This window comes from Schistocerca serialis, chromosome 6, assembly GCF_023864345.2.
Source record: "Schistocerca serialis cubense isolate TAMUIC-IGC-003099 chromosome 6, iqSchSeri2.2, whole genome shotgun sequence".
Lineage (NCBI taxonomy): Eukaryota > Metazoa > Arthropoda > Insecta > Orthoptera > Acrididae > Schistocerca > Schistocerca serialis.
The window spans coordinates 372,230,585-372,247,585 of record NC_064643.1 but is presented as its reverse complement, the minus strand read 5'-3'; the positions used below and the strand labels follow the sequence as shown (position 1 = coordinate 372,247,585).

The following is a 17,001-nucleotide window of genomic DNA, read 5'->3' as shown; positions in this document are numbered from 1 at the left end:
AAATTAATTGGCGGTAAGGCGGGTGCGAGGTTGAGATTCATTGGGAGATTCGTTAGAAAATGTAGTCCATCAACAAAGGAGGTGGGCCGGCCGGAGTGGCTGTGCGGTTCTAGGCGCTACAGTCTGGAGCCGAGCGACCGCTGCGGTCGCAGGTTCGAATCCTGCCTCGGGCATGGATGTGAGTGATGTCCTTAGGTTAGTTAGGTTTAATTAGTTCTAAGTTCTAGGCGACGGATGACCTCAGAAGTAAAGTCGCATAGTGCTCAGAGCCATTTGAACCATTTTTGAACAAAGGAGGTGGCTTACAAAACACTCGTTCGACCTATACTTGAGTATTGCTCATCAGTGTGTGATCCGTAGCAGGTCGCGTTGACAGAGGAGATAGAGAAGATCCAAAGAAGAGCGGCGCGTTTCGTCACAGGGTTATTTGGTAAACGTGACAGCGTTACGGATATGTTTAGCAAACTCAAGTGGCAGACTCTGCAAGAGAGGCGCTCTGCATCGCGGTGTAGCTTGCTGTCCAGGATTCGAGAAGGTGCGTTTCCGGATTAGGTATCGAATATATTGCTTCCCCCTACTTATACCTCCCGAGCAGATCACGAATATAAAATCAGAGAAATTCGAGCGCGCACAGAGGCTTTCCGGCACTAGTTGTTCCCGCGAACCATACGCGACTGGAACAGGAAAGGGAGGTAATGACAGTGGCACGTAAAGTGCCCTCCGCCACACACCGTTGGGTGGCTTGTGGAGTATAAATGTAGATGTAGGCGAGGCGTAAAGCTTTGTGTCGTGTAGTCATCAAGGGTACACGAGTGTGTCTTCGGCTCCGAAACCCATATGGATGATGTTTCGTTGAAAGTCGCGCACGCAGACGCTTGTTGATGACCCAGCATTAAAATCTGCAGCAGTTTGCGGTAGCGTTGCACTTCCGTCACGTTGAATAATTCTGTTCCGTCGCCGTTGGTCCCGTTCTTGCAGAATCTTTTTCCGGACGCAGCAATGTCGGAGATTTAATGTGTTACCGGGTTCCTGATATTCGGGGTACGCTCGTGAAAGGGTCGTACGGGATAGTCCCCCACTTCATCGCTGTCTCGGAGATGCTGTGTCCCATCGCTCGTGCACCGACTATAGCACCACGTTTAAACTCAGTTGATTCTTGATAACCTGCCGCGGTAGCAGCAGTAACCGATCTAACAACAGCGCAGTATTTTTGCATGTTTATATATCTCTGTATTTGAATACGGATGCCTATACCAGCTTCTTTGGCACTTCAGTGTTTACAGGAGCTCGAAGTTCGGAGATGATGTCACAGGGGCCGCGAGCTCATTTGTGATCCGTAGTACTCACCGGCTCGTGAACGGAGAGCGCCCTGCGCTTGCGCAGTCCGGCGTGGAGGCGGCGGAGCAGCGGCACGGAGCCGCCGCCGCGGCCGGGCGTGGAGCCGCCGCCCCCGGGGGTGGCCGCCTCCTCGGGCTCAGCGGCGCGCTGGCGCGCGTCCAGCCGCTCTGCGGAGCGGCTCAGTGCCGACGCCATGTGCGCGTGCCGCGGCGCCGACGCCGCCTTCACCTGGACGGGCGTCGCCGGCGCCTCCAGCAGCCGCTCCTGCTGCCCGGACCCGGGCGACGTCGACGTCGGCGTCGTGAACGACGAGCAGCGCCTGCGCAGCCGCCGCCACCGCTGCGAGATGCTCTTGTTCCACAGCGCCAAGTCTGCAACAAAGAGCGCGCCACATGTCAGTTCCCTCCAAATAGTTTCTCATTTTCAACTATCGAGTTCTGCAGCACCAACAAGATGAAAATCACGAAAGTAGCTACGAAATAAATTCCCGAATGCGAATAACTTGGCTTCAGCTGTGTCTGGTATGCATACAGATAATAGCTGCGACCATTTAGTGATGGACAAAAGAGACTATGGAGTAGGGATGTAGACAGTGTGACATATGGAAGTTTGGTTAAGGTGAGCGCTCGCGATAAGTGGGAGACCCCGGTTCGAGTCCGTGTCCGGCACAAATTTTCATACGTCACCAATAGGTAGTACATGTACACCTAACACAGCTGAAGTCAAGTCAGTCGCATTAAGCGAATTTATTTCGAAATAATTTTGGCATTCTGTCTTTCTTCAAAAATGTCCGTTCATCCAGATATGCAAGTAAAGAAGTCCTTCTCACCCCCTAGACACTTAACAAAATGAATAAAAAGGTCGTATTGTGCTGCAGAGCTCTAAGCAGCTATCGAACTAAGAAACTTCGCGCCTTCGGATTCGGCAGTCCACACCACGACTAACTAACACCACCTTTCTGCGAGGCCGGCTCTCGTGAGGCTGCTGGGCTACAGACTGCTGCTTTGGTCAACAGGCCTGTCCTATATAGCCACTGTCACGAATGATGATGATGATGATGAAATTATGAAGACAATACAAACACCCAGTTCCCAGGCAGAGAAAATCCCCAACCCGACCGCGAATCGAACCCGATCAGGCCTTGATGATGAACAGATGCCGGCCGGTGTGGCCGAGCGGTTCTAGGCGCTTCAGTCTGGAATCGCGTGACTGCTATGGTACGGTCGCAGGTTCGAATCCTGCCTCTGGCATGGATGTGTGTGATATCCTTAGGTTAGTTAGGTTTAATTAGTCCTAAGTTCTAGGGAACTTATGACTTCAGATGTTAAGTCCTATAGTGCACAGAGCCATTTGATGAACAGATGATACTTCCAAAAATCACGGAATTTCATAGGCACTAGTAGACGGAACGTCCGAACATTAGCGAATTATTTAAATAAATAGCTTTTTAATGTAACATGTTTTTAAAACGGATGAAAAAGTATAATATAATTTCTGCTAGCCCTATCCAGTTCCCCAAACTAGGACTGTTGATAAAATATAGATATATATCGATACTTCTTCCATTAAGTATCGATATATCGGCGATATTCTCTTCCAAGAGACACCGATACGAAAATGACAATATCAAGGGCCGATATTTTTATAATATATTCTTTCACAATTTTCGGTAAATATTTGAAATTGTAGCAGAACATAATTTTAGTTTTAGGTATGAATGATTCTTACTACTTTTTAAGCTTTCATCACGTCCAGTCTTTCTCTTTGACTGCGTGAAGCAAGTATAGGTGACAAAAAGTAGTAGCCCGATTGCAATTGTGGGGGACGGGGTGATTGGTATTGACATGTGTGAGGGGAAATGCTAATGTAATCGGCGCACGGCGCTACCAACAGAAGCTGCAACGTTCAACTTCGATCACGCGATTTTGACACTACATCTGCTAGGTCGCTCGCGTTGGCAAAAATGAGGGGAAAAAAAAACAGGAAATTCGCCACGAAGTGTTCCTGACAAATCCGATATGTGACGAAACCGAACGACTGATATCTTTTGTTGTGCCACTTACATGCAGTTAGCATTCTTAGCAAAGTGACTATCGCCAAGCGTGAACGTGCATAGTTTTCCTTCCAATTCTTGCTCTAAGGGGAATGGGCAGGATGCTAGCTTGTTGATGTACAGAATATCTAATAATAAATCAATACTTAAACGTACAGCTCGAAAACCGGCATTATATTTACAATGTGCAGCCGATATTTTTATAGGCCAGTAAGTCGATATACCGATACTTCTTTTTTTCAATACATCGATGACGAAACTGAATAGAAGTATATTTTGCGTTTGAGGGTTGGTTTCTTACGCCTTTTCACTGATCCGCATTTCAAGAATGAACAACGCGACTATGGACTGTGTGCTTATCAAATTGTGAAATGTATCATACGAAAAATAGTTATTCCAATGCGTATACTTGTAAAGTCACGTTGATTTCAATAAACGAATAAATAGGGATGCTGCGACGAGAGCTAAACAAAAAATGAGGGATGTCGGCCTGGAAAGAGAGGGGGGGGGGGGATGTGTGAGCAAAGCTACAGTTTGCCCTGGGCATAGGTCACGTCCTGGGTTGCAGGTGATCTATTTTTTACCGAACTGTTCGATATTTCAGCCCCGTGTTTGGTGTTCCGAACCGTAGTATGAATGATTCGGTATTTTTAGAAATCCACTCAAGTAACTAAATTATTTATTGATTTGTAAAATTATCAGAACGATAATTCCTATGCGGAAAGTCTTCAGTCACATGAATCATTTGTGGTCTGACACTAGAAAGAAATTGAGATTGATATGGTAAAATCAGAATTATGCATTCGTTGAAATTTGAAATTTTTAACAAGCAATGACTTTACCAAAAAATTAAAGGGACAAACGTATGTTAAAGCTAACATTCCTCCGATTCAATACCGGTAAATAATCCGTCACAACGGGAATTGTATGAAGCTCTCCACTGGATTCTTTTACTGCCTTCCCTGACATCTGTGGCAGGGACATGGGAAGACAACCGGGATTACCTGGGAACCTAAAAAATAGCTTCAAACCCGCTGGACATCGGTGAGCTCTATCGTTCACAATGACTTCACATTGTAGAGAACAGAACCCGTCACCCTTAGCGACCGACTGTTGTGCTTGTTATGCGTGCCGGTTTCCCGTGACTCACGCGCAAATGCGCTACGCATGGAGACGGCAATAGGCGGCGCTCGCGGCCTATTGTGTTCAGCCGCCTGTCGTGACCAGGCACACTGTTTAGCCAGGGAACCTGCCGACAGAGCCCAATGAGCGCTGAGTGATGAGTCCGGCATCTGAAATGCGGGGACTGAGAGCGTTCAAACCGCACATTAGTCCAGCTATGGAGTACTGTGAAGTTGACAGTGCTTCCCAATAGCCCGCATGTGGGGACAGAATGTAGAGTTTCACGCTGAAGCCCATCATAAAAAAAGGCGAAGTAGAAAATGGATTTTCCTTTCTTTGATATCTGAAACGACGAGCAGTGGCGACGGAGCCAAATTGGGAAAGTGGACGACGGAGTACAGTAAATTCAGTAAATTTTTGTAGCATACCATGGCCGAAGATTCTGTTTGAAAATGATAATGTAATATTTAGTTTGCCACTAAGTGCTGACGAATGTGCACTCATATTCGGCCTGTCTTTTACGACTTAACGGTATCCAGTACCGTAAGAGTTTTCTATGAAACAGGACCAAACATAGAAATATTGCTACGGTATTGTTCAGGTGAAAGTAAATGTTGCTAGATGTGCACTACCAAGTAACATAGCTCTATGAAACTTGGACCACACATAGAAAGAACTGCTTCGTGGGTGTATATAAGTTAATCTAAATGAATACGTAATGAGACAAATACAAATAACGCTTTGCAAGACATCGCGACGTTTGTTGGTCCCCTGGATATTAGAAAAGGCGAGACATCGTTCTTAGTAGAGGGACGTGTGGACATCATGGATTGCAGTTATGCTCTGCAGCGAACTCTCATGCTGGCCACAAGGTTGGTACGGAGTAGTGGTACGTAGTAGTTGTGGTACGGCGTAGCATTCCTCCACCATCGCCGCTGACAACTGGTTCAAATGGCTCTGAGCACTATGGGACTTAACATCTGAGGTCATCAGTCCCTTAGAACGTAGAACTACACTACTGGCCATTAAAATTGCTACACCACGAAGATGAAGTGCTACAGACGCGAAATTTAACCGACAGGAAGAAGATGCTGTGATATGTAAATGATTAGCTTTTCAGAGCATTCACACAAGGTTGGCGCCGGTGGCGACACCTACAACGTGCTGACATGAGGAAAGTTTCCAACCGATTTCTCATACACAAACAGCAGTTGACCGGCGTAGCCTGGTGAAACGTTGTGGTGATGCCTCGTGTAAGGAGGAGAAATGCGTACCATCACGTTTCCGACTTTGATAAAGGTCGGATTGTAGCCTATCGCGATTGAGGTTTATCGTATCGCGACATTGCTGCTCGCGTTGGTCGAGATCCAATGACTGTTAGCAGAATATGGAATCGGTGGGTTCAGGATGGTAATAGGGCACGCCGTGCTGGATCCAACGGCCTCGTATCACTAGCAGTCGAGATGACAGGCATCTTATCCGCATGGCTGTAACGGATCGTGCAGCCACGTCTCGATCCCTGAGTCAACAGATGGGGACGTTTGCAAGACAACAACTATCTGCACGATCAGTTCGACGACGTTTGCAGCAGCATGGACTATCAGCTCGGAGATTATGGCTGCAGTTACCCTTGACGCTGCATCACAGACAGGAGCGCCTGCGATGGCGTACTCACGACGAACCCGGGTGCACGAATGGCAAAATGTCATTTTTTCCGATGAATCCAGGTTCTGTTTACAGCATCATGATGGTCGCATCCGTGTTTGGCGACATCGCGGTGAACGCACATTAGAAGCGTGTATTCGCCATCGCCATACTGGCGTATCACCCGGCGTGATGGTATGGGCTGCCATTGGTTACACGCCTCGGTCGCCTCTTGTTCGCATTGATGGCACTTTGAACAGTGGACGTCACATTTCAGATGTGTTACGAGACGTGGCTCTACCCTTCATTCGATCCCTGCGAAACGTTACATTTCAGCAGGATAATGCACGACCGCATGTTGTAGGTCCTGTACGGGCATTTCTGGATACAGAAAATGTTCGACTGCTGCCCTGACCAGCACATTCTCCAGATCTCTCACCAATTGAAAACGTCTGGTCAATGGTGGCCGAGCAAGTGGCTCGTCACAATACGCCAGTCACTACTCTTGATGAACTGTGGTACCGTGTTGAAGCTGCATGGGCAGCTGTACCTGTACACGCCATCCTAGCTCTGTTCGACTCAATGCCCAGGCGTATCAAGGCCGTTATTACGGCCAGAGGTGGTTGTTCTGGATACTGATTTCTCAGGATATGTGCATCCAAATTGCGTGAAAATGTAATCACATGTCAGTTCTAGTATAATATATTTGTCCAATGAATACTCGTTTATCATCTGCATTTCTTCTTGGCGTAGGATTTTTAATGGCCAGTAGTGTAATATATTTACGTCGCCGGAATCTCACCAACTTTATAGCCTGTGAGCTAACGGCTTTCATGACAAAGTGTTTCGACGATGTTCTCTATTCCCACTATTATGCGCTTCACATTGTACACCTGACTCATTGGTGCGCACCTGTAAGTTATCCCTCCCCCCCCCCCCCCACCCTGCCGTACATACGAGGAGAGAGAGAGAGAGAGAGAGAGAGAGAGAGAGAGAGAGAGAGAGAGACCGCTAAGGCGTGGCACGCCGTGCTGAGGCGCCGGCAGTGTGACGTCAGCCGGTGTTTGGCGGGCAGGAATGCCCGCTCCCACACCGGCGCCGTGAGACGAATATTGCGCAGGCGAGCAGCGACACGGCCACCACCCACGCCGTACTCCGGCTCGCAGTAGTTCAGAAACGCCTAAGTGACGGTGTCAGGGAAGATCCCACACTTACAGTCTCCAATGGTGCCCTCAACAGTGTAAGCGAGAGATACGAGTGGTGTACATTCGTTTAAATAATAATTCACCACTCGAAGGAAAGAGCACTACATTCCCGTAACCAAACGCGGCCGATAAACTGACAGCCATAACGATCGAAAACATGTCCATCTCGCATCAGGAAGAAAAATTTCAACGTATGGGGTTTAGAAAGATTGGGGTTTAAAGTTCCGAATATGACCAGATCATTCCACACTGAGCACTTTCTCGGACCTGGGGAAGGAAATCGATCGTGACTGCGTCACTTCGATAAGTAAATGCCGTCGGGGACATCCATGTATCAGTTCCAAGAGTACTGTTAGAGTGCCGAAGCTCTGCCTTCAATGTAGTCACTTCCAACATCTCATTCTTCTTCATGTTAAAACCCTTTTATTGTCAACAGTAAATTGAATCCACTTCGATAAGTAAATGCCGTCGGGGACATCCATGTATCAGTTCCAAGAGTACTGTTAGAGTGCCGAAGCTCTGCCTTCAATGTAGTCACTTCCAACATCTCATTCTTCTTCATGTTAAAACCCTTTTATTGTCAACAGTAAATTGAATCGCATATGACACACACACACACACACACACACACACACACACACGCACACACACACAGACATATATATATATATATATATATATATATATATATATATAGAGAGAGAGAGAGAGAGAGAGAGAGAGAGAGAGAGGAACAGTTCAATCTGTAACTTGCTTGATAGGATCGGCTATATTATAAAACTGTTGGTTGATGACGTAGTTGTGTACAGCAAAATAGCATCGTGGGACGATTGCAAGCAATTGAAGAAAAACTGAACATCGCCATTTGGTGCAAAGAGCGGCAGCTCTTCTTAAATGAGCCGGCCGTTGTGACCGAACGGTTCTGGCGCTTCAGTCCGGAACCGCGCTGCTGCTACGGTCGCAGGTTCGAATCCTGCCTCGGGCATGGATGTGTGTGATGTCCTTAGGTTAGTTGGGTTTAAGTAGTTCTAAGTCTAGGGGACTGAAGACCTCAGATATTAAGTCCCATAGTGCTCAGAGACATTTGAGCAATTTCTTAAATGAAGATGAGTGGAAGATAATTCATTTAACAAAGAAAATAATGGTACAGTATCTGATTACAAGATTAGTGGTGAACACCTTGAGTACGTCAGATCGTGTGTTTCGAGGTGCAGGGACGACCCAGAATTAAACACGCGGGCGTCTCTGGCTCGCGTGCTGCCGCTCTCTCGCCTGACTGAACACACATGCCCCTTCACCAAGCCACGCCACGCCATCTGAGTTACAGATGGAGAAGAAAGGAAACCGAATGTACGACTTTTAAATGTCAATGCAGTCGCACTGCATACTATTTGGTTTCATATTTCTCAACAACACTGATCGCAAACAAAATTATACAATTATTTTTGGTTTGCCTAAGATATAATTTTAATCTGGTACAAAATGTTGGCATACGGACGTACATGACAATTCCACAGATTTTTGCGTTCAGGTTCCCACGTAATCATGCCTTATTTAGTTTCGTAATCGAAAAAAGCCTTTATACAGATATTATTTTTCGAAATATTTTATCAAGTATGCAACCCCTTAATGAAGATGTGGAAATTCTTCGTGAGGAAAACAACGTAGAAACTCTTGGACAATTTTAACGGGGAAAAGTTATCTTCTATACAGGAATTACAATGCAGATTAGTCAGTTTCATCCGCACATGCACAGGTGCCCTTTCAACTGAAACGGCAAATGCTCTCTAAGACATTTCCAAAACGGGTGGAAGAATGGCAGTGTCAAAACGTTGTAATTCTTTCGAGGCAATAATTAATTGTTCAAACCTCACATACTAACGTCAGTAAACTCAGGAAAATTGATGTTTTTATCAGGATTTGTTCCTTACAAGAACGTACGCTCTCCTTTTAGAACGCATCCGTGCGTAGTCGAGAATAAGTTGTTTCCCACTTCGCAATGTCTTACTGTGGACAGTGTGTAGTCAAGCCCATTTAAAGTGTGAGGTCTGCAATCCATTCCGGATGTTCTGACTTTCGTACTTCTCCTGTTTCCTTCATAAATTCAACAACAGCGGATTTTAAATCGAAAAATCGTTCCAGGCGGCTTAATCAACGTAATTTGCAGTAATATACGAAGCCTCCATACTCACAACTGACAGTGGAATAGAGTGTGCCGGCCGGAGTGGCCGAGTGGTTCCAGGCGCTTCAGCCTGGAAGCGCGCGACCGCTACGTTCGCAGGTTCGAATCCTGCCTCGGGCATGTATGTGTGTGATGTCCTTAGGTCAGTTAGGTTTAAGTAGTTCTACGTTCTAGGGGACTGGTGACCTCAGCTCTTGCCCCATAGTGCTCAGTGCTTTTTTTGAATAGAGTGTGTAGGACTTCTGAAAATTTCATGACGTGCCCTATGCCTGCAAATGTAGCATAGAATGCAATCTGAACAATGGCTCCCATTTGCTGATCGTTGTAATTTTTTGCTCTTGCATTATCAGCTACATCTTTAAATTCATTCTGGATGGTGTTGTTACGTCATTCCATAACAAATTTGTGGTACCTGTCGATTACGCAACCGTGCACCATGTAACATACATTGACAATTTTTATTCTTCTCGTATGTCATTTCTATTCATTTTTAAAGGCCTGTGGCCCTAGAACGCTAGACTGTCTATTTATGCAAACATCCACTGGACCTATGAACTTTCTTATATCATTAACTCCTGACGAACGATAAACAGCACTGACACGACGAACTGGTTCAAATTGGCTCTGAGCACTATGGGACTTAACTTCTGAGGTCATCAGTCCCCTAGAACTTAGAACTACTTAAACCTAACTAACCTAAGAACATCACACACATCCATGCCCGAGGCAGGATTCGAACCTGCGACCGTAGCGGTCGCGCGGTTCCAAACTGTAGCGCCTAGAACCGCTCGGCCACCCGGCCGGCACGACGAACTGAAGGAAGTCATGCCGACCGAAAAATGCCGCACGGCAATGCTAAATGAAATGGGACGCTAGAGCCTCTGCAAACATGCGGTCCACACGCCGCAACCGCGCACCAAGTGGGCGACCCTGGTATAAATATTTCAGCGTAATACGAAGAAGCGATATGAAATAGGAAGATGTAAAATCAGTAATAGTGACGGCGAACGGAAGATTCAGACTTCTTGGTAGAGTTAAGGGAAGGCGTGTTGCGTCTGTAAAGGAGACTGCATGCAAGAGTATAGTGCGACGAAGTCTTGAATATTGTTCCAGTGTTTCGGTCCTAATCAAGTGTGCATGACAACAGAAATCGAACTAATTCAAAGACTAGCTACTAGGATCGTGACAGGACGGTGTAACTTCACTGAAACTGTATTCCAGGGTATCTGTGCGACCATTATGCCGCCACTAATGTATACGAGGCTTGTTCAAAAAATTCCTGAACATTCGTAATTTCGCGTCAATGGTGACTTGGAGAGAAATGCTGTTGGCATAACTGCACACGACTGTGTTGAATGTGTAACTGCCGGAAGATTCATTGTTGTGTATGTTAGAACGATATGTCGCACAGTTTGCGAATTTCGAGATGGCAGAGTTAGAGGAGCAATGCGTCTGCATAAAATTTTGGATGAAACTAAAAAAAAAAAAAAAAAAAAACTTTACAGAGGCAAACCAAATGATGCGGAAGGCCTACGGTGCTGAGTGCTTTAGCCGTACTCGGTGTTATGAATGGCTCACACGGTTTAAAAATGGCCGGACGGAAGTTACAGATGACCCTCGATCGGGACGCCCTTTGACGTCTATCGATGACGCACATGTCAGGAACGTCAACAAAATTGTGCGTGCCAATCGAAAAGTGACTGCCCGAGAGATTGTAGAAGACTGTAACATTTCAGTAGGATAATGTCATGAGATCCTGACACAGCATCTTGGAATGCACCACGTTGCCGCCAAGTTCTTCTCATGGCTCATGAGCCAAGACCAGAAAGACCTTCGTCTCGCAATCTGTTAAGAGCTTTTGCATCGCGCAAATGAGAGCGAGATGTTCCTGGTGATGAGACGTGGGTCTACGGTTATGATGTTGAGACAAAGATTCAATCTTCACAACGGGTAGGAAAATGTTCTCCAAGACCAAAATAAGCTGGTCAGGTCAGGTCAAATCTCAAAGCCGTGTGATAGTTTTCTTTGACTACGAAGGATTTGATCATCGTGAATTCGTCCCACACGGACAAACTCTTAATCTATGGTACTATCGGGACGTGCTGCGACGCCTGCGAGAAAATGTGAGAAGGGAACAGCCTGAAATGCGGCGAGACAATTCATGACTATTGCGTCACGATAACGCACCCGCACATTCATCCTTATTGTTGAGTGACTGTAGCACAAGAAACGAAATCACTGAGCTGCCTCATCCTCCGTACTCTCCAGACCTGGCCCCTGCGTACTTTCTTTTATCTCCAAAGTTGAAAACCCCGTTGAAAGGACGCAAACGGCGCTTCGTACGATCCAGCAATAGGCATACCAGAGTGCTTCCGGAAGTGGAAACGGCTTTTGGAACGGTTTATACTCTGTGCGAGGAGAGTATTTCGAAGGAGACTATGCACGATAAGCAAAAGGTAAGTGAAGAAAAATGTTGTGGACGAAGTTCCAAAATTTTTCGAACAGACCTTGTACCTCGCGTATGGATCATGATAGAAAGATGAGAGATTAGGGGGCGTAGGCGTTTGGAGTGTCGTTTTTCCCTCGTTCAGTTCGCGAATCGATTACGAAAGGAAGTTGCTAACATTGTTACGATACGCCCTCCGCCATGCTCTGTGTAGTGGCTTTCGGAGAATATATGTAGATGTAAATGTCGTCAGTGTGGCAGTCAAGGACGAGACGCGCGATATGAGTGCTTTTGATCGCGGGAACTTTGCACCTCCCACCTCTGAGTTCGCTCAGGTACTGGACATTCCTCGAACCAATGTGTCGACGATACACCGTTCAGAGAATACCGCCACTCTCTGAGTCAGTTACCGTGTGCGTCAACATGCTGATGACGATTGCCATCGTTCATCCCGGACTACAACTGCGGATATACTGGTCACAGTACAGCAAACCACTCACTGATTCACTGTTGTATAACAGAGACTAGTGAGCAGTTATATGCCATTCAGAGCTACCAACTCGCTGTGAGTACGAGAACTAATGCCCCCCCCCCCCCCCCCCCCACACACACACACACAAAAATGTGTTGAGCGCACGTCAATAAGTACTGACCACTGAGAATATGGTAAGCACAGGAAAAACACCGCCAATGGACGCCCAAAACGAGAGGAAAAGTCGTCTTGGCATAAATCGAGGCACATATTGGTATAGGCTGATGACAGAGTCCGAGTCCACCAGAAACCTCAGTGTTAGACGGTGTATACCGCTCGCAAACAACGGGAGTCCATGCATGAGAAAGGAGAAGATATTCAACGTTACGTGTTTACCAGGTTTTACATTGGGTCCGTTGATTAGACTGCCATCGTTCCTCACGGATAAAAAGACCCGAACCTACAGCATTTGTTCGTTCGCATACAGGACCCCGCAGTAAAATTGTAGCTTCAGTTAAGGCAATGCATCACCTCATCGCACCCGTATTGCTTTACTTTGGTTAAAAGAACACTTTACATGAGTTTACAGCCAACTCTCACGTCCTCTCCCTAGTACTGGGAATAGTCTCTCTATCAAGTTAACACACTAACAATAGGAGTCTGCGACTGCAACGCAGGCTTTCGAACAAAATGAAAGGGCACATGAATGTAAGTTGTCTGTCAAACTGTAAGCGTTTCCCGACAGCTTTTCGTTTACACACGCGTTTTATTGTTTAAATTTAAATGTTTTCGTAGGGATGCGTAGATCACACCGAGGAACAAAAAAAGTGTTACAATATTTCAGTCTAGCATCGATATTTTATTAAATTAAACTGTGTGTTTATGTTTCGCATTTGTGGTGCCTCACTGACAACACCAAATCATCGCGATAGGTCACCTTATTTTTATATTAAACAGCTTCTTGCTGTAGTCATTCTACATATGTATAAAATATTTTCCTTCTTTTCTAATGATCTACCACAAATGGTAAATCCTATCAGCTTGTCCTACGTTTTACATTACATTGTGCTTTACAGTCCACGTCACTCGCTGTATCTCTCTACGTTAATGCCAGTGACACAGTTCAGTGACGAAACCAACTTAATTTATTAGATACACTGTAAATTGTAGAGTAAAAAGTTTTCACACCAACGCGCGACGCAATGTTCTCCTTTAAATACAAACAATTAAACCCATTTCGTAAACAAACCGCTGGTAGTTTACGCCATCAATTATGCAAATACGCCTTCACAGTCATCTTCTTTTCCACTTCCAAAGTAGATGTCATAGTCGGAAACACCCCTTGTTAGCACTTTCCATGTCGTAGAAACTCAGGAAGACGCACTCATACCACAGCAAATCGAATTCAGACGACAAAATTTCGGATGCTGTTCTGGAATGTTTCTTCAATATTTTGTATAAGCGACCTATGTATGGTTTTCGTTGGCTCGTTACAGAGTAATTGCATTCCATTCGACTTATTATCCCCCTTTACGTTTGCACCTGTGCTCCACTTTAAATATCTGCTCAAAAGTGTAAATGTCAACGGCACGCACTGCGAATCATATTTGGAAATAAACTATTCACTAATGGTACTAGGAACTGGCGGTTGAAAACAGTAATGCGCTCTCAATATCGCTTTCTGAGCTGCTCCATTGTCTTGATAATGTTTTTGGCGGCCGGCCGCGGTGGTCTCGCGGTTAAGGCGCTCAGTCCGGAACCGCGCGACTGCTACGGTCGCAGGTTCGAATTCTGCCTCGGGCATGGATGCGTGTGATGTCCCTAGGTTAGTTAGGTTTAAGTAGTTCTAGGTTCTAGGGGTCTGATGACCACAGAAGTTAAGTCCCATAGTGCTCAGAGCCATTTGAACCATTTTTTGTTTTTGGCTGTATTAGCTGTTTGTTAACAATGACACAACACTATAAGAACAGATCGATAGAGTTGGCCGATATTACACTTCGTGTATGGGTTCACCAAGTGCAACTGAAGACCAGTACAACACAATTCTGAGAAGTTCTCGTAGCGACGGCAACCACGCTACAGTACATTTGCATCTGCCTCAAGAGTTGTTGCACTTTCCCGTGTTTAGCGTTGTTAAGTTTTGGTGTTGGCTTATTGCAGGATTTTTCGATGTTGGGAAGATATTTTCATACTTTCACAGAAACAAAGGTATATCTGCAATTCATAATTAGGTGCCTGGCAGAGGGCTCATCGAACCACCTCCACGCTACTTCTCTAACGTTCCACCCTCAAACAGCGTGCGGAAAACACGAACACTTAAATCTTTCTGTGCGAGCTCTGATTTCTCTTATTTTACTATGATGATCATTCCTCCATAAGTAGGTGGGCGCCAACAAAATATTTTCAGACTCTGGGGAGAAAATTGGTGACTGGAATTTCATGACAAGGTCCTGCCGCAGCGAAAAACTCTCTTGCTTTAAGGAATGCCACCTCAATACGTGTGTCATATATGTGGCACTCTCTCATCTACTTCGCGATAGTACAAAACGAGCTGCTCTTGTTACAACTTATGTCCTCCGTCAATCCTATATGATGCGGATCCCATACTGCACAGCAGTACTCCAGAAGAGGGGGGACGAGCGTAGTGTAAGACGTCTCTATAGTAGACCTGTTACATTTTCTAAGTGTTCTGCCAATAAATCGTGGTTACTGGTTTGTTTTCCCGAACAACACTATTTATGTGATCATTCCAATTTAAGTTATTCGTAAAAGTTATCCCTAAGTATTTAGTTGAGTTTACAGCCTTCCAGTTTCCGTGACTCACCGTGTAACCGAAACTTGGCGGATTCCTTTCAGTACTCATGTGGATGACTTCACACTTTTCACTATTTAGAGCCAATGACACTTTTTGCACCATACAGATATATTATCTAAATCATTGTGCAATTCGTTTCGATCATCTAATGACTTTACCATACGGTAAATGATAATATCATCCGAAAACAACCTTAAGCTCCTCTCTCTGGCTGCAAGATGCTGTTGTCCACAGTGGCACTGGCATTGTCCATAGTGTTTCACGCTGAGGCGATTGCATGGAGGGCCTATAACACTCCCTTGGGGAATGCAAGATATTACTCCTGTTCTGCTAGATTACTTTCCGTCACTTACTACGAACTATGATCTTTCTGACAGAAAATTACGAATCCAGTCGCACAACTGAGACAATATTCTATGGTCACGCAATTTGATTAGAGTTCGCTTGTGAGGAAAAGTGTCAAAAGCTTTGTGGAAGACTTAAAAAAAAAGATATTTTCTGAGTAGGTGTTGCCGGTTTGTCAATAAATCGCTTCCTTCGAGGCAATTCATAGTGTTCGAGCACAATACATGTTCCACATTCCTAATGTAAAACGACGTTGGCAATACGGGTCTGTAATTCATCGGATTAGTCCAGTTTCCATTCTTGGATAATGGTGGAGTATTTGGGGAACAAACCGAATAAATATGATTATTAATCTATGACGAGGCACTGGAGGCAACAACTCTCTTATAGTAAAATACACTGAAAATGTCTTTCAACAACATCCGAAATTTGTCGGTGGATTACTGGCTCATAAGAGAGAGAGAGAGAGAGAGAGAGAGAGAGAGAGAGAGAGAGAGAGAGAGATCCATTCATAACATCACAGGGTTCTGTTCCTCCACGGCTTGATGTCCTACAAATCCACGACCTAAAGCGCAGAGGCACACACGACGCGAGACAAGGCGTGCTGAGCTTCTTGGCACACTGCACGGATCTCCGTTGAGCAGCAGCGTTACCTTTCGGCGGCGCCGGCGGCGGCCTGGTCTCGATCAACATGGCGAGGCTGGGCGAACGATGCTGTCGGTACGCACTGGCCACTCGCACTGAACGCGCGCTCTCGACTCCACAAATAACGCGCCGTCGCATCCTGCTGCGTTATCGCGTCGCTTCCGGGCCCCGCCGCGGCCGCAGACGCAGCCGGCGCGATAGCCAATCGGCGCTGGCGCCAAGGAGTGTCCGGTTCGCGGAATGCCGCCAGCCCGATACTGCGCGCGGCCGTTAATGCGGTCTGCCACCGGCCGATATCATTTAAATGCTCGCCGGAAACTGCAGATCTCTTTGCGCCGCTCCGCTTCTGACTGCAAAAATAATTACTGTTACGCATGCGAGATAAAACGAACAAAAGGATTTCGGGTACGGCTGTCCCGCGGAATGGTTGGCTGTGTGCTCGACAGCCAATAAATCCACACGAAAAGGAGAAATGTCACCTGCATGACCTAGATAGCAACTGTGATTAACTGTGGAATGGATTAGGTTTTGCATGTAGGGGACATTGGGGTCCAACCGCTCCTGCCACGACGACAATAACAAAATTAGAAATGGCTCAAATGGCTCTGAGCACTATGGGACTTAACATCTGAGGTCATCAGTCTCCTGGAACTTAGAGCTGCTTAAAACTAAGCTAAGGACATCACACACATCCATGCCCGAGGCGGGATTCGAACCTGCGACCGTAGCTGTCG

The 17,001-nt window shown here is 46.0% G+C and overlaps 1 protein-coding gene across 1 annotated transcript in view; it reads right to left on the bottom strand.

Annotated features, from left to right (window-relative positions):
* The window catches only part of LOC126484878 (pro-interleukin-16-like), a 76,478-nt gene extending 60,073 nt beyond the window's left edge, over positions 1-16,405 (bottom strand). The window contains exons 1-2 of the mRNA XM_050108474.1: positions 16,276-16,405; positions 1,348-1,709 (exon numbers count right to left, since the gene is read on the bottom strand). Of these exons, the coding sequence (XP_049964431.1) occupies positions 1,348-1,709; positions 16,276-16,405 (492 nt within the window). The remainder of the gene's footprint in view (positions 1-1,347; positions 1,710-16,275) is intronic.
* Between the last annotated feature and the right edge of the window lie 596 nt (positions 16,406-17,001).